The 22,337-nt window shown below is 52.1% G+C and overlaps 1 protein-coding gene across 3 annotated transcripts in view; it reads left to right on the top strand.

The window, feature by feature from the left end:
• GRIP2 (glutamate receptor interacting protein 2) overlaps positions 1-22,337 on the top strand; it is a 95,207-nt gene that overhangs the window by 68,673 nt on the left and 4,197 nt on the right. For 2 of the 3 annotated variants that reach the window (XM_042979583.1, XM_042979584.1), the window contains exons 8-21: positions 668-815; positions 928-1,097; positions 3,182-3,307; positions 3,636-3,785; positions 6,414-6,600; positions 7,094-7,239; positions 8,001-8,081; positions 10,634-10,700; positions 10,793-10,938; positions 11,756-11,900; positions 13,790-13,929; positions 14,555-14,734; positions 15,753-15,942; positions 17,257-17,416. In XM_042979583.1, coding sequence (XP_042835517.1) covers positions 668-815; positions 928-1,097; positions 3,182-3,307; positions 3,636-3,785; positions 6,414-6,600; positions 7,094-7,239; positions 8,001-8,081; positions 10,634-10,700; positions 10,793-10,938; positions 11,756-11,900; positions 13,790-13,929; positions 14,555-14,734; positions 15,753-15,942; positions 17,257-17,305 — 1,925 coding nt within the window. In that variant the 3' untranslated portion in view covers positions 17,306-17,416. Of the gene's footprint in view, positions 1-667; positions 816-927; positions 1,098-3,181; positions 3,308-3,635; positions 3,786-6,413; positions 6,601-7,093; positions 7,240-8,000; positions 8,082-10,633; positions 10,701-10,792; positions 10,939-11,755; positions 11,901-13,789; positions 13,930-14,554; positions 14,735-15,752; positions 15,943-17,256; positions 17,417-17,554; positions 17,661-21,693; positions 21,838-22,337 lie in introns of those variants that run through there. The other variant, XM_042979585.1, reaches the window with a different exon arrangement.

Here is a 22,337-nt window from a genome sequence, read left to right on the forward strand (position 1 = left end):
CAATACAGACGAGGCCTCTGTTCTCAGGGAGCTCACCTTCTAGTGGGGAGAGGTGGACAGTAAACAGAATAAATCAAGTATGGAAGGTGTCAGATAGCAATAAGTGGCATTCTAAAAAAAAAAAAAACAAAACATCAGGGAGAGATGGGAAAGGCTAGGGGAGAGAAAGGTGATGGTGGCTGGACCAGGCTGGTTGCCTGAGAAGCATAGATAGGTTTTATTCAGGAAATATGATGAAAGTCGATTTGGTTTGATTTGCTGACGTTTGGACACAGTGGCGGGGGTTGGGCAGGAGCGTCGAGAGCACAAGGAGCTAGGTTTCGTATTTAAACCACTGGGTGGGTTAATGGGGGTGCCATTTCCTGAGATGGGAAAAGGTTGTAGACAAATGGCAGGCTCTCCATAAGTGGGAGCACCTTAGTGTTGTCTAGCAGAGCTGTGGGGTCAGAGCCCCTCAGAGCTGAGTTCCTGACCCTCCTCTGCTGCTGAGTGTTTGTGTGAACTTGGACAAGGCCTTTACGTCCATACATCTCAGTTTACCCGTCTGTAAAATGGGTACAGTAATCCCTCCCCAGCAGTGGGGGTTAAATTGAGATAGCCGACTGAGGCTGGGGAGGCAAGCGTTCAATGTTTGCATTTCGAACTCTTGTCTCCTTCCATGTGCCAGACACAGTGGCCAATGCTTCGGGGCCCTTGATAGTGGAGATAACCAAGACGCCTGGGTCCGCCCTGGGGATCTCGCTCACCACCGGCTCCCACCGGAACAAGTCAGTCATCACTATCGACCGCATCAAGCCGGCCAGTGTGGTGGACAGGTGAGGCACACTGGGTGCTGTCCCCGTAGTGGCCAGGGATGGACGGGGGAGAGGCCACCTTGAGCTCTCTCTGGCCAGACCAGCCTCCCCTTTCATTCTCCCGCCGGGCCAGGAGTGGGGCCCTACATGCTGGAGACCACATCCTGTCCATCGACGGCACCAGCACAGCACACTGCTCGCTTCTGGAGGCCACCAAGCTCCTGGCCAACGTGTCAGAGAAAGTGCGGCTAGAGATCCTGCCAGCACCCCAAAGTCGGCGGCCCCTGAAACCGTCAGAGGCAGGTGGGTCCCCTTGGAGGGTCTCAGCCTCCAAATCTGAGGGCAGATGGGGAGGATTGCACAGGGTCCCAGAGGCCTAGGACTGTAGCCCTGGGCAGGCTGAAATTTACTGGAACAAATGTCCGCTCCCATGGGGAAGCTCAGACTGTCAAGTGTAGCAGCCGAGGCTGGGCCGGTGGGGCAGAGAAACAACTTGAATGTTTGAGTGTTGACAGTCTGCTGGGGTGGGTGTCCCAAGGCTGTTTCTGTCACTCTTTGTATTAATAGAAATACAACGGCTAGACCAAGGTTGGGGACAGTCCTTCTGTGCTCTGTGCTACTCAGAGCTTAGATCTGGGGCTCAGCTTACGGTCCTCAGCAGGACCAGAGGGGGCAGCCAGTCAGTCAGGAGGACCGAGAGCCCCGCCTTTTGAGGAGTTGGGGGCTCCCAGACCAGAGCAGACAGCTGGGTGCGAGGCAGTCCAAGAGCAGAAGAAGCAGGTGGTCTAAGAGACCAGAGGGCAGAGCTGAACTTGGGGCAGGGAAGTGCCTCTAACATTCCAGACCTTGGGCTTTGGGTTCAAATGCCAGCGCTGCCCCAGCTGAACAGCCTCTGCATCTCTCAGCCTCCATCGCCTCGTCCGTAAATGGGAGTGAGGACCCCACATGCACAGGCTTGGGAGAAGTTAACCGAGGTAGAGGATAGAGCACAGCCCAGGGGTGTGAATCCCAGCCTGGCACGCCCGATTGATCATCTGGGAGAGAAAGAAACCCCCCAAATAAAATGCGGGGAGACAGGCGTTGGGGAGGGTCCATCTTTGTGGTCTCTGCCAGGGTCTGAAAAGGCCCCATCAAGCCCCAGCCAGGGCCTGACACAGAAGGCTTTGGGGCTTGAGCTGGAGTCACATGTGGAGCACCTGCTGTGGGCTGGGGCTTCCCATGGGTCGCCTCCTTTCATCTTCGGGACGAGTCTGTGAGGTCAGTATTGCTGTTATTCCACTTTCCAGAGGAGGTTGAGGCAGCTGAGGCTCAGAGAGGCACTCCTGAGGTGCCTCATGAGGGCACACGGCTGCCGACAGCCCTCCTGGCCCTTGTGGGCCTCCGCTAGGTGCCAGACACTGCTCTAAGCATGTCCTATGTGGTAGCTCGTTCACATCCTCCCCGTTATCCTGGGAGGCAGCCACTATCTTAGCCCCATTATACAGATAATGACAGTGAGGCACAGAGGGGCCAAGTGGCCTGTCTCAAGGACCTGGCAGCTGGCTCCTGAGTTGGCTTGTGTGCCGTGCCCTCCCTGTGTGGGATGGAGGTGCTGCACAGGGGGTGGAGTCACTGGGCTGAGATAGCTGGGTTCTCACTCATCCGTCCATGGACACGTTGCATCAGGCTGGCCCCCCCCAAAAGCCCCACAGCAGAAGGAAGAGCCAAGGCGGGACCTGGGGCAGTCTGGGAGGAGGTGTTGCATGGCAGCCGGTTTAGAAGATCTGGTGGGGCAGGTGGGGGAGGCAGGACCGCTGGAGTCCCGTGGGAAGCAGATGGAGGAGAGTGCAAAGAATTCATCTGGGGGTAAAGCCTGCAGAAGTTTGGAGGGCAGGGGGCAGGAAGCCAGAGCAGCTTCAGACTGCATTGCAGGTGTGAGCAGACCTCGGCCAACTCCTCGGCCCTGGAGCATAGGTTGCCTCGAGAGCCCAGCATGGGGTGGAAACAGCCAGGCCCTAGTGCCCCCATGTGCTCAGCCCGTGGCCAGGGCTGCCCAGGCCACAGCACTGCAGTAGATCCTAAAGGCGCAGGGGCCCAGTGGGGTCTGCCAGCTGCACTGCCCAAAGCTGATGGGCCAGTTCTCAGGCTGGGCCTGCTTTCCCTCCCATCCTTGCTGCCGCCTGGCTGAGAGCTGAGCACAGTGCCTGGCACGTAGTGGGGGGGTTCGGGACACATGAGCGGCATCCGAATGAATGCCTGGCTTGGCTCTGGGGAAACTGGGGCTGTCTGGTCCTGCTCTTCTCGCTTCATCTTGCAGATGGGAGCCTGGCCTCCAGGGGGGCGTGGTGAGTCCAGACTCGCTCAGTTCCTAACACCTGCACCTCTGTCTCCTCTTCCTTGGGTCACAGTGAAGGTGCAGAGGAGCGAACAGCCACATCGCTGGGACCCCTGCGTGCTCTCCTGCCACAGCCCGCGGCCCGGCCACTGCAGGACGCCCACCTGGGCCACACCTGCCGGCCAGGACCAGAGCCGATGTAATGTGCCCATCTCACCATGGCTTGTGCATGTTTCATAGGGGAGGAAACCAAGATGCAGAGAAGTTAGGGGGTCTGCCCGGTATTACCCAGCACATTAGTGGCGACATGAGCCTGGCAGCTGGGTTTCACCAGGTCTGTGAAAACCCTGCAGTCTTTGAGGCCCAGAGTGGGAGAGACTTACCTGAGGTCACACAGCCAGTGGTTGAGGTGAAAGGGGGAGTGCGTCCCCATGTCGCCTTGTGCTGGGGTGGCTGCCTAGCACCCACTGTGTGGCAAGGTGGCAGGCCCTTCTGGGATTCACGGGGCTGTGCTCTCATCTCCCCAGCCTTGTCCTCGACTCCCTTTTCCTCGCCGACCATGAATCATGCCTTTCCCTGCACCAACCCCAGCACCCTTCCCCGTGGATCCCACCCCATGAGCCCCCGGACCACAATGGGGCGGAGGAGGCAGCGAAGAAGGGAGCACAAGAGCTCATGTAAGTAAGCCATGGGCTCTTCCCTCCGCTTTGAGCTACGTGTATGCCTGATCCTGAGAGATTTGCCGAAGAATGGGGGCATTTGGGGCAGGGCCCCAGTTCTATGTTTGTGGGGTCATTAAATAGCATGAGTGGTATGCCAGACTGCCTTGGATGGTTGGGTAGGTTGTGCAGTGTACAAGGATGCACCTGATGAGTTCCAGTTACTTTGTACATTTATTATGGAAAATTCCCAGCAGGTGATAGGACCTCACCATCAAAGAGGCACCTCACCTCTCTTGAGGAGAGGATACCTGAATCTGAAGAGCTTTCCTCTTTCAGATTTGCACAAAGGTCTTGCAGGAACTCCATTTCATTTTCTTTCGTTCTGGACTCGTTCTGATCCATTCAAGGAGAAAGTGTGAGCGTGGTGCAGCTACGTCTTTACCAATTCTCTGACATTTTTTAATTTCCCCTAAGACAAAGACATGCAGGCCTGAGGCTAGCCATCCAGCATGTGGTAATTTTCACATTCAGTCTGTATGTATACATACACATATACGTGTAGACATACACACATATATACACACACGTATAGATTTCTACTTACCTTTTGTTTATAGGCATTTCTATTTGCAATCACTGTATATGTAGTTCCCTTTTGAAATGAAGGTATAAGTATTTTAAAAAGTGAGTGAATGTAAAGACAAATAGTAGTGAATGATAATGCAAGAGACGTGTGGAAATAGCAAAAGTCACGAGAATGCCAAGAATTTTGAAGTCTTTCCTGGGAAAAGTCCTTCCTTTGTTGATGTAGAGAGTTTATCCAGCCTTCTGCTCTGTGAGTTGTAGAGGCCTCCAGGAAGGATGAAAGGTTAACTGGGCTGTTTGTAATTGAACCAGGTGAGGGAGAAGAGGAACACAAATCTCCTGGAAAGGAGCTAAATACAGTTATGAGCTTCCTGGAAGCCAAGGTGAAAATGGAAACATTTCAGAGTCAGATGAGAGATTAAAATACGTCTTTACCAACCTCCTTTGTCAACCACCAAAGCTGGAGGTGTGTAGGTAAAAAGATTCAGAAATGCTGTTCATAGGCAGGGGCATGTGGAGGCTAAGGGCTCTTGGGACCCCTTTACCTGTCCCTTTCCTAAGATGGATGACTAGTAAAGTATTATTATTATTATTATTATTATTGATGATAACCATTAGTTAATTAGTTAAACGTTTTGAACACCTCCTATATACCAGGCACCATTCTTATTATTAGGGATGGAACTATGAAAATTATAGCAATACAACATATGCAACAATACAATATATTACACAGATTGTAACATGTAATATAAAGTATAACAAAATAGTAATAAAGGCATAATAGTATAATAGAATTCATAATAGAATTAAATATAATAAATTATATTTAATAAATGGTATCCAGTGTCCCTATTAATAATACAGATATTTTTATATCTGGAATATAAAACAATATATATTAAGTAACATAATATATCAAACAGATATAAAATTTTCATATGACCCAGCAATTCCACATTGATATATGCCCAAGAGAAATGAAAATATATGTCATGTCTACCCAAAAACTTATACATGAATACTCGTAGCAACATTATTCATTTTAGCCAAAAGGTGGAAACAACCCAGATGTCCATCAAGAGCTGAATGGATAAGGGCGCCTGGGTGGGTCAGTTGGTTGAGCATCCAACTTTTGGTTTCGGCTCAGGTCGTGATCCTGGGGTTGTGGGATCAAGCCCCGCATCGGACTTCTCGCTGAGCATGGAGCCTGCTTAGGATTCTCTCTCCCTCTCCCTGTGCCCCTGTCCTGCTCTCATGCACACTCTGTCTCTCAAAAGAGAGAGAGAGAGAGAGCGAGAGAGAGAGAGAGATGAATGGTTAAAGAAAATGTGGCATATTCATACTGTGGGATGTTATTTAGCCTTATAAAGGAGAACCTTGAAAATATTACGCTTAGTGACAGAAGCCAGACACAAAAGACCACATATTATAGGATTGCATTTACAGGGAATGTCCAGAATAGGCAAACCCATAGAGAAGAAAATAGATTAGAGGTTGCTTAGGACCAGGAGAGATGGAAGGATCTGGAACACTAGCTAAAAGGAATGGGGTTTCTTTCTGAGATGATGAAAGGATTCTACATTTGATTGTGCTGATGGTTGTACTACGTTGTTAATATACTATAACACACTAAGTTGTACACTTTAAATTGGTGAATGCTATGTTAGGTGAATTGTATCTCAATAAAGCTGTTACCAAAAATAGCATACTACGTATTATGGTATTATACTAGCATTAGAACAACACTAACCCAATGTAACATCACAATCCTCTGTTTTACAGAGGATTTTACAACATCACATCACACATCACAGTCCTCTGTTTTACAACATGGCAATCCCAGGAGCTGTCTCCCTTAATCCTTGTCACGGCCCTGCTGGGTGGGAATCCCCCACTGTGCAGATGAGGAGAGCACTGCCCAGAACAGGCTGTGACTCCCTGGGCCACTCACTTGCCCGTCTGACTCCAGGTTCTTGAGCCTAGGCATGGGTTGGTTCTGGCCCAAAGGGCTCTCTGGGACTGCCCACCTGACAGCCATGCCCACCTGTCCTGCAGTGTCACTGGCCTCCAGCACTGTGGGGCCAGGGGGACAGATCGTGCACACGGAGACCACGGAGGTCATACTTTGCGGAGACCCCCTCAGTGGCTTCGGCCTCCAGCTCCAGGGTGGCATCTTTGCCACCGAGACCCTTTCTTCCCCTCCACTCGTGCGCTTCATCGAGCCCGACAGCCCAGCAGAGAGGTGAGCCAACTTCCCCTGCCCTGCTGGGCCTGCCACTCTCCAACTCAGGGCTCACAGACAGCCAGGGAAACTGAGTCACATGCCAAGCCTGGCTTCACAAGTGTATCTCGTTCCGCCATCCCATCAACTCCGTCATCAGCCCCACTTTACAGATGAGGAAACTGAGGTGCAGAGAAGCTGATGCATTGCCCAGGGTCACGCAGCTTGTGAGTGCCCCAGGACTGGAACCCCTGTCTGCCTGAAGCCAGAGTCCTGTATATACATATCTCCTAAGGCACGCATCACCCCCCTTGGGCAGACAGAGAAGCCGAGGCCCAGCAAGTTCACTCCCTTAGCCAGAGTCACGTGCTGAATGGCCTGAGGATGTACAGCTGGTATAGGGCCAAGCTGGGAGTCATACCCTGAGCCTGCCCCTGCATGGCATTCCTGTCCCCCGAGGGTAGCCGTGCTGGTAATGGAACTTCTTCTCTCCGTGGGGCTGCCTGGGATTCAGGTGTGGGCTGCTGCAGGTGGGAGACCGGGTCCTGTCCATCAATGGTATTGCCACTGAGGACGGGACGATGGAGGAAGCTAACCAGCTGCTGCGGGACGCAGCACTGGCCCACAGGGTCGCACTGGAGGTCGAGTTTGATGTGGCAGGTGAGTGAGTGTCCCTACCTCCCCCCTCGCCCTTGGGGACCCTGTGCTCCCTCCTGTCCTGTGCTCTCGCCCGGTGCACGTGCTCCTCCACCCCCACCCCACCCCCCCGCGCAGCGACCCTTCTGCCTGAGCGTTTGCAGCGTGTGCCTGAGCACCAGCACCAGGAAGGCACTGGCCGGGGAGGCAGGAATTCTGCACACCAGTGGGAGCGTTGATGAGGGAGTTTTGTGCCGAAACAGGACCGAGGGAGGGCAGAGGGGGGCTGAAAACATTCCCTGCCCCTCTGCAGGGCTTAGGCAAAGAACCCCACACAAAAGCTCAGTTAGACGTTCTGGTCTTGTGATTTCGACATTCTGTGACTTTGGACACTCCCTCCCACCACCCATCCTCAGCTTCCCCAACTTGAACTGGTGAATAGAGTCCTACTACAATGGATATTGTTGGGTTAGATGAGATAAATCGTGTGGAAACACCCAGCTAAGGCCCGGCACGTAGTAGGTGTTTGGTAGATTGTTACTGGGTCTGAACTGGGTTGGCTGGCCGTCATGGGGCCTGGGCACCAGCCCCAAATCTGCTCTGACCAGATGGGTTGTCTTGGGCAAATGCCAGCTCACCATGCCTCAGTTCTCTCATCTGTCAGGTGGAAGACGCAGGATGGGGTTGGGATGGTGACTTTTTGCAGTCTCTCCCAGCTGGCCTACTGGGACTCCCTGAGTCTTCTCCCTCAGGCCTCACATGAGTCCACGTGTGTTTGCCTGCAGAGTCCGTCATCCCGAGCAGCGGTACCTTCCACGTGAAGCTGCCCAAGAGGCGTGGAGTGGAGCTGGGCATCACCATTGGCTGTGAGTCTCTGCCCGCCATCCAGTCCCCACGCCGAGTGAGCCTCCTGCTGGGGGAAAGCACACACCTCCAGCCTAGAAGAGGGGGGTGCTCCAGGTGGTGGGAGGGCTGGCTTGGGTTCCCTCTGCCTGCAACGCTCAGCTCTGTGTCCTTGGGCGACACCCTAGCCGCTGGGAGCATCAGTTTCCCATTCTGCACGATGGGAGTTTCCTGGCCATCTGGCTCTCCCAGTGGGATTAAGTGGCTTGTTAGGCACCAAACACGTGGGCCAGATTGGTTTTTTATTTGTTTTTTGTTGTTGTTTTTTACCTTCACATTCCCAGTAGTGGGAGGATGAAAACAGAAGAGTAGAAGGCACAAGCATAGGGACCTTCAGAACCCTCCCATGGCTTCATCCTACTCTGAGTAAAAGCTGAAGTCCTCATGGCTGATGAGGCCTTTGTGATCTGGTCCTAGTGATCTCTGACTTCATCTCCTGCCATCCCTCCATCATGCGCCACCAGCCACTGCTGGCCTCCTGGTTGATCCTTGAACATACTGTTCCTTCCAGCCTCAGGGCCTTTGCACTGGCCGTTCCCTCTGCCCTCTTCCCCACCATTTGCTCAAATGGCACCTTTGGAAGTCCTTTTCTACCACCCCGATTTACACTTGCCCTACCCTCCACATGGCCCCTTCCATTCTTTCTTTTTCTCCACAGCATGCTTTATCAGTTGACAAACTATGTACAGTTGGCCCTTGAACAACATGGGTTTGAACTGTGCAGGTCCACTTAAACGTGGATTTTTTCCGATAAATACAGTAAGTCCTGTAAATGTATTTTCTCTTCCTTAAGATTTTCTTAACATTTTCTTTTTTCTAGCATACTTTATTTTAAGAACACAGTATGTGATACATATAACATACAAAGTACATGTTAATCAATTGTGTTATTTGTAAGGTGTCCATTCAACCGTAGGCTATTAGTAGTTAAGTTTTGGGGGAGTCAAAAGTTAATACTCAACTGAATGGGGAGACAGCACCCCTAACCCCCACATAGTTCAAAGGCCAGCTGTGCTTGAAAATGTTGTTGATTATCTGTGTCCCCCGCCGGACTGGTAGCCCCAGGAGGGTGGGGATCTTTGTTTTGTTCCCTCTCCCTCTCCCTTGCACATACATAGTCGAGATTCAACTGTGCCCTGGGGATCCTGAAGGGAAAGACGTTGGGATAAGGGGTGGAGACACCCCCCGGCTGGCTGTAGCATTGCCACCCCCACTGCCCTGCTGAGGTGACCTCCTGGTGGGTGTCCACTCTGGCCAGGGCAGCACACACACTGGTAGGCTGACCCCAGGTCAGGCAACAGATGCTTGGACCTCGTTCCCCAGGGAGATTCAGGGAACCCCAGAGAACAGAAGACCAGGATTGCAGTCCTTGTGTGAAATGATCCTCAGTCCCCACCCTGGGCTTGACAGAGGGTGACTGCAGCTCCTTCCTTCCCCAGACTCCACAGTCAATGGAGGTGGAAGTTTAAGCACTCTGGGAGGGGAGAAGCTGCTTCCAGCCCAGGAACCTCTGGGTAGGGCTGCCAGATACAGTTGCACAAGTTGTACATGACACAAGGATGCCCATTTGAGGTAGACTTACAATTTTATTACATCAGTTGGAAGAGGTGCCCTTGTCTCATCTGCAAAGATGCCACATGGGCTAGAAGAGGCTCCTACCATCTGGTCACTAATGGGAAAACCCATTCGCCCAGATGGATTCTTTCCGCAAGAAAACTTAGCTATTCATGCAACACCCATTGTCTTAGGTCACGTTTCCCCAGAAAGAGCTTCTTAGACAGAGTTATGTTCCGGGGGTTTGCTGAGAAGGGCTCTTGGAATCACCACCTGTGCGAGGTGAAGGATGTGGGGCCGGGCAGTTGGAGGAGCTGGGTTGTGATGCGACCACAGCAGGTGGCTCAGCCAATCCCACGGAGAGCCCGAGGGCCAGGAAGGCTTTGGAAGTTGTCCTGAATGAGGCTGGGAGCCAGGCCTTTGCACCTCTGTTGGACCAGGCTGTACCCAGGAGTTGCATAACCTTGGGTGAGGCTGTTCTCTTGGTCAGAGGCAGTTTCCAGAGAGGGAGCCCCCTGTGGGCCATTCAGCTAGCACTCCCTGCAGATGGGAGAAGGGAAAACTCAATTGTGGAAGGGTCACCCAGTTCCTGGGTCCTGGCCCTGTGCCAGGTGGGAGGGAGTCCCTGACACAGCCCCTGAAGGAGTTCGCAGTTTGCTGGGGGATGGGCTGAGCAGAAGGGAAAAGCGCTGATGTGGATTGAGCACCTGTTATGTGCCGGGATCCGTGTTAGGTTTTGCTTTGTCTAGTTTGATCTCATGACATCTCCATGAGTTCTGTGACATCCCCCCCCCCCATTTTACAGAGGGGAAACTGAGGCAGAAAGGGGGCTGATTTGCTCACGGTCACCCAGACAGGAAGCACTGAGAGCAGGACATGCTCTAACTCCTGACCCCTCCAAACTCCCTGAGGCTGAGGTGGTCAAAGGTCAGATTCATGCTTCTCCCCCCTCCCCCCCCAGCGACCAGCAGGAAGCGAGGAGAGCCCCTCATCATCTCTGACATCAAGAAGGGCAGCGTGGCACACAGGTAGGGCTGGCCCTGGGCACAGGGCAGGGGGAGTAATCCAGGGGGAGTAGCGTGTGCCAGCCTCTTTCTGTCCCCGACCCCTGCTCATGCAGGACCGGCACCCTTGAGCCAGGAGACAAGCTTCTGGCCATCGACAATATCCGCCTGGACAACTGCCCCATGGAGGACGCTGTGCAAATCCTGCGGCAGTGCGAGGACCTGGTGAAGCTGAAGATCCGGAAGGACGAGGACAACTCCGGTATGGCCCCTGCCCGGCCCTGCCGCCTCTCGGTCCACCCCCGGATGATGGGTCCCCAGCTTGCAATTTGAGGTTCCCTCTGGCCAAGGAGGGAGGGAGGCAGGCTGCTGGTGCAGGTTCCTTGAATGAACAGATGCAGGGAGGAGCCCCAGCACAGATGTTTCACCATCCCTGGGGCTGCCTGGATCCTCTGCACCCAGCACAAAGCCTAGCAGAGGGGACCTCCAGGGGGCAGCAGGGAGCAGATGAGTGGGCGGGGCAGGGATGCCTCAATGACTGCACCCTGCAAGGGCAGTGTGTGAGTGAAGAAGTAAAAGCTGTGACACCTCTGAGGCCAGACAGGTGACAGAAGTGAGTGAACTGGACAGAAGGTAAGAAAAATGTATACAGGTTGGGGAGGCAGTAAGGAGGGGTGAGGCTTGTGGTCCCTGGAGAGCCAATCCCTTATTCAGAGAGGCAACTCCTACTCTGGGAAGGATGCTGTCTTGTGGGCAAAACTTCTAAGTTTTCTTTTTTAAAGAAAGCTGGAAATCTGGTTTCTTCTTCTCATTATCATTATTTTGTGTCATGCATGAAATCTATATTTTAGAGTGCTGGGTTCATGGTATTTGGGTGCCAGAAAACATTTCTGGAGGCAGAAGATGGCATCAGGGTCCCCGGGTTGTGCCATCCAAAGTCATGGCAGGAGTGAGTGGGTGAATTAACAAATGAGTGAGTGCGAGTGGGAGTAAGGACACCAAGGTGTTGGGGGCTGGGGGCGTCCATCTCCTGGATCCTGCCCCACTGCACCCCACCCTGATAGGTGCCACCTTTGCAGATGAACAGGAGACCACAGGTGCCATTAGCTACACAGTGGAACTGAAACGTTACGGGGGTCCCCTGGGTATCACCATTTCGGGCACAGAGGAGCCTTTTGACCCCATTGTCATCTCAGGCCTCACCAAGCGTGGTCTGGCTGAGAGGTGAGCCAGGGTTCTGGGGCGGGGGGATGCATGGGGTGGGCCCAGGGACCCTCATGGGGCAGGGGTTGTGCTTTGAGAACAGCTGAAGTGGATTCTGACCTTGGTTCCAACGTTGACATTCTGGGTGACATCAGGACTGTCCCTTCCCTCTCTGAGCCTCAGTTCCACAGAGGTAGACCAGCCCCTCCCTGGCTGACCTCTCCAGCTTCAGTAAGTGCCAGATAAATGTATGCCAACTCTCCTCTCTCTCCCAACGTGGAGATTCCTGGAGATTTCTGGAAAGTCAGCATTGTGAGCCTTTTTGGAGCACCTGCTGTGTGCCTTCAATCCTGGCACAGCATGGGGCTTTTCTGCAGGCATTATGGGCCCCCCTGCTGTCCTCTCCTTTGGGGAAGGTGTGAGAAAGAGGGTGCCCCAAGCTGGCCAGACTGGGAGGAGCAGGTGAATCTGGGGCCCAGAGGTAGAACAGGGCCCCATGGGGGTCACAGGGAGGTGGTCCCAGTCTGGGCGAGATGCAGCTTTCTCCAGACACTGAGAGGAACTGGCTGTAAAGGGAGAGACTGGGCAGGCCTGGAGGGGGCAGGCTGGGCCCCTGGGGGAGGACACAAAGCAGGAAGGGCCACGTGGTGACGGGGTGCTGCAGTGGGACGGAGGGGCCTGAGGAGTGTGGTCCGTGGCTCCCTGTTGGTGTCCTTGCTCCCGGAGCGCCCCCTGCTGGCCCACTCCAGGGGCCAGTGTGGATGGTTCCCACCTCAAGTATGTTCATCTACTCCCACGTTTACTGGGTACCTACTATGTGGCGGCTCATTCTGGACGCTGGGAGCACGACAGTCCCCCGTGCCCTCACCGGGCTGATCTAGCTTAGTGCTGTCTAGCTGCAGTGTAATGCGAGCCACACATTTAATTATCAACTTCCCGGTAGCCATATTAGAAAAATAAAGAGAAATAAAATGAATCTTATGTATGTATTTATTTCAACACGTAATCAATATAAAAATGATTAGTGAGATAGTTTACACTGTTTTTTTAATTGTGTCTTCAGAATCTGGTGCGTAGTTTGCCTAAGTCAAGGCGTCTCAGTTTGTGGCAGCCACGCTATGGGGCCCAGTAGCCACAGGCGGCTGCCGAACTGGACAGACCTCCCTCCCTCACTCAGCCTGCCACCGCCCTGACTTACTCAGTCCCCTGGACTCCTGGGGAGCTTGGTGGGCGGTGCCCACCTGCAGCTGCTCTCCCTGCTCTCAGTGCTGGCTGTTCCTCAGGATCCCCTTCCCCAGCCCGATTCCCAGGGATACCATTTAATTGGCCGGGCGTGGGGGCCAGACGTGTGCATGTTTAGAAAAGCTCCTCAGGTAATTCTAATGGTGTCCAGGCAGAAACCCACTGGACCGGATCAATGCTGCTGCCTTGCCTTGCCAGCCCCTTGCATCCCCTTGTGAGGTCGCCTGGGCACCCTGTGCTCATTCTCTAGGTGAGGAAGCTGAGGCCCAGGGAAAGGGAAAGGCTGTCCATGGAGAGAAGCATGAATCCCTTCCATCCATCCATCTTTCAGTTAGAATTAGGTAAAGTAAGTTTATCACTCTCATTTACGGGCTCCAGATCACGTAGTAGTTGACAGCTGCTCTGCGCGATTCAGACTGTGCTCAGAACTCATGCTTGACCCTGCTTCCAGAACCTGCCCCTACAGTCAGGCAGGATCCCTCCCCTCCCAAATTCTAGACTTTGTACCTCCGTTCATACCACCAGAGATCACACTTGCCTTCTGTTGCAGCTGGGTTTGATTGAGGTCCGTCGGGCTTGTGCCTTGGGGTTCCTGAGTTCCCTGAGGGCAGACCCCCACTCTGAAGCCTCGACTGTGTCTCGTTCTCTGTCCTGTGCCCCCTCCCCAGGACTGGCGCTATCCACGTTGGGGATCGCATCCTGGCCATCAACAGCGTCAGCCTCAAGGGCCGGCCTCTGAGTGAGGCCATCCACCTCCTGCAGGTGGCTGGTGAGACTGTCACACTGAAGATCAAGAAGCAGCTAGACCGTGAGCCTCACCCCACCACCTGGGGGCCCTCAGCCCTTGTGGGAACCCCTCTGTGCCCAGCCTCGTGGAATCCCCACCAAACCCCACAGAGGCGGGAAGGCACCTGGGACAGCTGAGGAGACTAGACTCAGAAGGGTCACAGCTTGTATGAGGCAGAGTCTGGGCCTGAACCACCCACTGTCTTCATTGCCTCCTGCCTCTCACAGCTGCTCGTTATGCCTTCGGGCCGTACCTGTCCTTTCCTCAGTTTCCCCCGATTTGTACCCTGTACCTTGGCAAGCGAGGCCACCGCCTGCCGTGGAAGGAGCCTTCAGGGTCTTCCTTCTGACCCGTGCCCCACTGTTGCTCACCCTGTGACCTTGGGCATGTTGTGCACACACAACGCCACAGGGGCTCCCCGAGGCCCAGCTCAGAGAACTCAGCCTCCGTTTTCCTGTCTGTGAAATGGGTTTGCCCATTGGTGCACCACCTCCCTCATATCAGGGGGCCCAGCAGCAGGCTCGGGGGGAGTGCTTAGTGCCTGTGAGTTCCCAAACCAGACTGAAGTGGGGAAACTGAGGCTCACTGAGCATCTCTGTCTCTGAGGTCAGAGGTCAGTGGCAGTGACACCCCCTTTCCATCCCAGGCCCCCTCCCACACCGCAAGTCGGGCAGCCTCAGCGAGGCCAGCGATGCAGATGAGGACACTCCAGAGGCGCTCAAAGGAGGCTTGCTGGCAGCCCGGTTCTCCCCTGCCGTGCCTAGCGTGGACAGCGCCGTGGAGTCCTGGGACAGCTCGGCCACAGAGGGGGGGTTTGGGGGCCCAGGTAACACTTCATCGCCTATAAGCAACATGCTCTCTCTGGGCCGCCCCAGCTGCCAGGCCTTTGTAGGGGCTGCTCCCTCTGCTTAATCCTTCCTCCTCCTCTCCCAGCTCCTTCAGGGACGCTTCCTGGAGGCAGACCCGCCTGGGCCACATCAGCCATTCCCAGGGCCCCTCACTGCTCAGAGCATGGACCCCAGGCCTTCACACATCTTTTGATTAGCATCCATAGCACCTCAGCTGGCTATTCAGAGTTCCCAACCTTAGGTTAGGGACCAAGCTGGCCATACTTCTGTCTTTGTCATTCCCAGCCCAGTGCCCTGCACACAGCAGGTGCCCAATCAATGTTTATTGCATCCGTGGAGTCCTGGGCAAAAAACCCCTTCCCACCTCATCCCGCAAGATCCAGCCTTAAAGTGGACACCTCCAGGCCACCCTCTTAGGACACGAGCTCCCCTGCCCATGCGTGTTGAGACCCATAGGTAGCTTTGGGGGTTGGGGGCATTTGACTGCAGCAGCTGGCCTTCTGGCCTCTGCAACACAGAGCCACAGGGGCTCCCCAAGGCCAAGCTCAGAGAACTAGTGGAGCGAAGCTTCTAAGTGCCCTCAGGTGGCTCCCAGCCCCTGTCCTCACTGTCTGTATATCTGCCTTCCCTGGGGTCTCAGCTTCCCCATCTCAAGTACTTGATCAGTATCTCTTAGCTTACTCCCGGGGCGGGGTCCTCAGAGCTCCCAAAGGCAGGCAGAGAGGAATGGTCAAAATAGTGAAACTCCTTCCCGTGCAGGGGCAGCTGGGCGAAGCTTGATGGAGGCGGGACAGGGTCCTGGAGCCCTGGGCATTAACTCTTCTGCTGGGTGATTCAGAGGGTTCTGGGTGGCGGCCGGGCCCTCAGGGGACTCTGAGTAGTCATGCAGGTCCAGACAGGGGAAAGACCTATCCAGGGTCACCCAGCACAGCTGGAAAAGGGGCAGAAAGGAGGGTGAGCTGTACCCTCTCAGACACCCCCCTCTCCACCTGCCAGGCTCCTACACTCCACAGGCGGCGGCTCGGAGTGTGACCCCCCAGGAGTGGCGGCCCAGCCGGCTGAGAAGCAGCCCCCCACCCACGGAGCCCCGGAGGACAAGCTACACCCCAGCCCCCACAGACGAGAGCTTCCCCGAGGAGGAGGAGGAGGAGGAGGAGGAGGAGGAGGACTGGGAGCCACCAACTAGGTCTGTGGTGGCAACGCCATGAGGGAGGAGGCAGTCACGGTCTCCTGGCTAGGATGGGTGAGGGTCCCTGTGCCACCATAGGGGGGCAGCGGAGGAGTCTTGTCTGGCTCCCGAGGAGGGTCTCTTCCCAGGAGAGAGGAGGAAACGTCCGTCAGAGCTGCCTCGGCCTGGCTGAGATGGCAATGAGGCTGTGCTGGGCAGAGGGTGCTGCCGTGGCAAATGTGTGGAAGGTGTTTGCCTTTCCGAAGTCTGCTAATCTCGCATTCTCAGAAGAAAGGCAACAGACTCAGAACTTGAACTCAACCCTCCTGACTTAGCCCAGATTCCTTGATGGCCCCCCTACAAGGGCCTTCGGGTCACAGGTGCCAGCCCTGAGCTGTGGACGCGATGGGTTTTGTAGTGTTGGCTTTGAAGGGCACGTTGTCACCCCTGGAGGAGGCCCCTGCGGAGAACAGGCCCTGTGGCTGTTCCTCACTGAGCCCTAGCCACCCCTCCCGCATCTGGGCTTTCAATCAGGCACTTCCTTCTGCCTACTCTCTCCTGACCAAGGCCTACTGTGCCTTCAAAACCCAGGTCCTGCCTCCGGGAAGCTTCCCTGACTTTTTCAGGCAGAAGGCATGTGAGCCTCCTCATGGCACTGGCCGCCTTGTGTCCACCTGATGCGTTCCCTGGCTGTGGTCCCTTCTGCTAAGTGCCTGGCACCCAGGAGGCACTCCTGCACACTTTGTGAAGGAACCGCCAGCTCCTTAAGAACAGGGGCGACACCTTCTTTACCTCCGTAGCCGCGAACCCTGTGGATGGAGCCCTGGCTCAAAACATTTGTAGAAATGATTTGAATGGAGAGAATGTCCTTCAGCCTCAGTCTTCTCATCTTTAAAATGGGAAGGGCAGGAGGCAACTATCATGCATCAGCCTCCCTGAGTCTCCCTAGGAGATAAAAGCTGGAGGGCCTTTATAAGAAAGTGCTTTGCAAATCATACTTTATAAGCGGCCAGGACTTTGTAGGCGGCAAGTGGCTTTGTGAACTATGAAGCGTGCAAGTGTGACTTGGTATTATTCTATCGTGCCTCAATTTTAGAGTGATGATGGGCTCCTACACCCTGTGACAGAAGCTGTGGGGTGGCCTGGACCCTTCCCCAGCACAGACACGCCATCTCCATCCATCTGTGTCCTTGCTGGCTCCAGCTCTGTCCCTGTCACTGTGCTATGATGCCATGTGTCTGGGTGGGGCCAGGGGCCGTCCTCTGGGGCTACACCATGGATCTCCTCTCTGTCTATCTGTCTGTCTGTCCGTCCGTCTGTCTCTCTTCCCAGGCGTCCTGTGTCACCGCTCTCCACCCCGTCTCATCTGCCCCTGTTCTAACTGGCCACCGACAGTCCTGGTCGCCCCTAACTGCGTCTTCCCCCCATTCCGTGTCACCAACCACTGCCCCGGGGCCCCAGCACTGCCACCGAGGACGCCCGCCTGCCTGCCCGCCCGCCCGCCCGCCCACCCTCTGGCCCCTTGAGCCCAACGCCGGGCCCTGGGGCCCCGAAGACTCCTCAGGCCCCAGCCCGCCTGCCTGCCCATCTGTCCACCAGGAGTTGACGCTCTCTGGTTCCTACGTTACAGCCCAGCCCCTGGCCCTGCCCGTGAGGAGGGCTTCTGGCGCATGTTCGGGGAAGCCCTTGAAGACCTGGAGTCGTGTGGTCAGTCAGAGCTGCTGAGGGAACTGGAGGTAGGGCCAACCCACCCCGCAGACCTTCCTGGGGGCACCTGTGCATGGACACACTGACAGGCATGCCATAGGAGACAAGCGTGTTGATGGGATCCTGCCTGCGTGTCATGTGTGTCATGCACTCACCCAGCACCTGCCATGTAAAGGTGTCTGCCCACATGTGCGGACACATACACAAGTGTGACTGAGAACACTGTGGTGTGGCGGTTTGAGGCGTATGCACATGTGAACCTGTCTGGTATCATGTGTGCATTGGGAGCATGCGTGTGGGCATTTCAGAGCAGGTGTGTCTGAGTGTGCACAGTTGGATATGCACAGGGACAGTTTTGGTGTCTGTGTGTGCATGTGCAGTATGTGGACACGGTTTTGGGCATGCCCTGTGGAAGCATGTGGATGTCAACATCAGTGACAGCACAGGGGATCGGGGTCAGGGGGCTGAGAAGTGACTACAGCTTTGTGTGAGGTCAACATTGCCCACAACAGAACAGGCTGTGCAGAAGGTCTAGGAAAGATCCAGCTGGGTCATTTCAGAAGCTCCTTCATACTCTGAGAGCGATAATGTAAACCTCTGCTTTACCTGTGCTTTTGCCCCTAATATTGTTGACTAGGGTCTTTTTTTTTTCTCCACCAGCCTTGCTATTTACTATGCTCCTCAGAGAACTAGTTTTTGGCTTTGCTAATTCTGTCTTGTGTTTCATTGTTTCCTATCTTACTCATTTCTGTGTTTAACTTCTTTGTGTTTCAGTAATGATACTTTTCCTGGTTTCTTAGGTCCTTAATTTTCAGTTTCCCTTGTTTTCTACTGTGGTGCATCTTAAGCTATGATTTTACCCATAAGTACTGCTTTGGCTGCATCCCACAAGTTTTGATTTGTAGTGCTTTAATTGATCATTCAGTTCCAAATATTTAAAAAATGTCTAGTACAATTTTAGTTAGACCCTTAACATATACAGAAGTGGAGAGGTTTCTTTCTAGTATCAGTTCTAGTAAATGTTTCGTGTATGCCTGCAAAACAATGTGAATTCCCTTTTTTGGGTGTAGGGTTCTCTGCAGATCAAGATTGTTCATAAACTTGTTCAAATCTGCATCCTGATGAAATGTTATATGCTTTATTTATCTTTGTGTGGTTTTTTGTTGTTGTTAATAGTATGATAAAATCCCATTGTGAGTAGAGATTTGGCAAATTCTTGACATTCTGTCAATTTTTGTCTATGTCAAAATTTGTCTGTCATTAAGCGCATGATGACTATAACTTCTTGGTGAATTTTTCTTTTTGTTATTAATCAGTATCTCTATCCCTATCTGCTTTCCACTTTAAATTCCATTTTTCCCATAATAATATGGCTCCACCAGCTTTATTTTAGTAATGTTTCCTGTCTTTTTTCCAATTTCTTTATTTTCAAACTTACTGTGTTACTAAGTTGTACATTTCTCATTTTAAGTGTATCTGTTGTATGCTATATATAGCTGATTGTCCCCCCAAGCCAAGGGTCTTCTTTTAAGGCAAGTTTAGTTCATTTATTCTTTTTGTGATTACTAATATAAAGTTATTTCTAGCAAAGAATTTATACTTTCTATGTATCCCACTTTCTCAATACTTCTGATCTACTATCTTAACTTTTCTTGTATTGATAAATCTCCTATTCCTGCACTCTTTCCATCATGAAAAAGGATATTTTTTATAATTTTTATTCTTTTAGTGATTATCCTTAATTCGTTTTACCTTTTTTTTTTTATTTTAGAGAGAAAGTGTGAGCAGGGGAGATGGGCAGAGGAAGGGGGGAGAGAGAGAGAGACAGAGAGAGAGAGAGAGAGAGAGAGAGAGAGAGAGAGACTCTTAAGCAGGTTCCATGCTCAGCATAGATCCTGATGAGGGACTTGATCCCATGACCCTGGGATCATGACAAGATCAAGAGTCGGATGCTCAACCTACTGAGCCACCTAGGTGCCCCTGTTTTACTTTTTATTTATTTTTATTTTTTTTTAACGTTTATTGATTTTTGAGAGAGAGAGAGACAGAGCGTGAGTGGGGAGGGGCAGAGAGAGAAGGAGGCACAAAATCCGAAGCAGGCTCCAGGCGCTGAGCTGTCAGCACAGAGCCCGACACGGGACTTGAACCCACGAACCATGAGATCATGACCTGAGCCAAAGTCAGACACTTAACCGACTGAGCCACCCAGGCATCCCCCTGTTTTACTTTTAATATTGAATTTTTACATTTAATTTTTTTTATTATTACAGAAGCCACACATGTGGATGGTGCAAAATTAGATAAACAAAGTAAAATAAAAAATGAAATAAGCAGAGTAAAACATAAGAACAAAACAGCCTCATCACACATAGATTACCACTGTTACTGCTTAAGTGAGTGTGTATGCATTTTTAGGATAACAAAACCATGATGTACATGCTCTTTTATATGCTTTTTCAGTCAGCTACTCTGTTTTTCCGTATATGGAAATAATCTTCTAATATATTTTCATCTCTTCTAATAGCAAGGTCATAGGTTTTCACAGTTGACCCCAAATTTCCCTTTAGGTCTGGTCTGGCTAAACTAGTCCCTAATCCATGCTTGGCACTTGGTTTTTATGCCTTTTCAGTCTCTCTTAATTTTAGTCCAGTGCCTTTTTAACGATGCTGACATAAAATTTTTGTTTATCAAGATAAAATTCACATAACATAAGATTTACATAATGTTATGGAGCCCCTGGGTGGCTCAGCTGGTTAAGCGTCCAACTTCAGCTCAGGTCATAATCTGGTGGTTTGTGAGTTTGCGCCTGCGTCGGGCTCTGTGCTCACAGCTCAGAGCCTGGAGCCTGTTTCGGATTCTGTGTCTTCCTTTCTCTGCCCCTCCCCTGCTCACACACTCTCTCTCTCTCTCTCAAAAATAAAGAAACATTAAAAATTAAAAAAAAAAAATTTACAAACCGTTCAAATGTAAATTAAATATTAGAAGTAAAAAGAATGAATTAAGGATAATCACTAGTAATTCAAGGGCTTTTGTAGTGTATTCACAATGTTGTGCATACATGACCAGAACATTTCTAACATCCCAAAAAGGAGTCCCACATCTCTCAACCGCAGTCTGATTTGCCTGTTCTTATAAATGTAGTCATGCACTATGTGGCCTTTTTTCATTTAGCTTAATGTTGTAGAACGTATCAATACTTCATGCTTTTTATGGCCACATAATATTCCGTCCCATGGATAGACCATGTTGCTGACTTTTTGAAAAGACCAGGCCCGGTGGACTTTGCCTTGAATTTTTTTACCATCTTCACTTTCCTTATTTTTTTTCTTTTTTTTTTTTTAACAAAGTCTAATCAGTGCCTTTGTCCTCCTCCTGAATGAGACAGGCCCTGCAGAATGCTTCCATTTCCCTACCAACTCCTCTCCCCACTTGTTTATAAAATTGCTCAAAATTAGTTTTGTGGGATTTTAGTCAATACTCATTTACTGTTACTGGTAATTTCTTTGCTCACCATTGTTTCTCGCATTCCATGTTTCCCGTCTCAGTTCATCCTTTAAGATCTTTCAGTGAGAATCTTGAGGCGGTAAACTCTTTTAGGTTTTGTGAGTGATTTTATCTTACTTATTTTTACCAATAGCAGGGTAGCAGAGTGGTTAAAACCTTTGATTTTGAAGCCAGACTCCGAGTTCAGATCTTAATTTCTCTTAGCCTCTGTTTCCTCACCTATAAAATGGACCAAAGGAATGGTAGAATGGTATTTGCTTGTTTCATAGGATTGTAGAGAGCAAAATGAATTTTGTGGGAATAGTCCTTAGACTTGAGCTCGGCACAGAGTAAGTGCCATTCAGTGCCAACAATTAGTATGCTAATTGCTGGTGTGATCGAGGACCTCCCCCACCTCACCCCTGCACACTCTCAGACTGAGAGCCACAGGAGGCCAGGGACCATGACTATGCTGTTCACTGTTGTGACCTTGAAGGCTGGCACATAGCAGGTGTCCATAGATGCTGACTGCAGACGGCGAGCCAACAAGCATCTGAATGAAGCTCTGTGTGTCCTCAGGCATCCATCATGACGGGCACGGTGCAGAGCGTGGCCCTTGAGGGCAGGCCTGGCCACCGGCCCTGGCGGAGGAGCCAGGAGGTACGAGCGTCCCCTGAAGAGACACAGGAGCTGCTTGTGCCGACACCCTTAGAGATGCACAAGGTGGGCACCGGGGCTGGGCACGGGAAGCCTGGATGGGTGTCCCGGGGCCGCGAGGACTCACCAGGGGCTCCCGAGGGGCTGCACCCCTCTCTGGGCTTCATTCTCCACCACCAAACACGATTTGGTATTAGACTGAGTTTTCCAAAATTCTCATCATTTGGGTGATACACACCCCCAACCCCAATGATACACACCAGGCTGCTATTAATACATTTCTTTAAGTAGACTCACTTTTTTCCCACTTAAGTTAGTGTGTGTGTAAGATCTAAAGGCATTTATATAGAATACATGTATATGTAGTTGTATGTGTGTATCTATATATATCACTTCCTTAAAGGAGAAGCCAGCCTCCCTTGCCATCTGTAGGTTACTATATAGAAAAACAGAGAAGAAACCTCTCAGCTGGTAGTCCTCAGAAGGCTCAGAGCCTCTTGGTAAATTGGGAGAGGAGCAAGTGTTAGAAGGGTGAAAACCCGTTGGTACCCCACGGAGACTTTCTT

This window comes from Panthera tigris, chromosome A2 (genome assembly GCF_018350195.1).
Source record: "Panthera tigris isolate Pti1 chromosome A2, P.tigris_Pti1_mat1.1, whole genome shotgun sequence".
In the NCBI taxonomy this organism is placed as follows: Eukaryota; Metazoa; Chordata; class Mammalia; order Carnivora; family Felidae; genus Panthera; species Panthera tigris.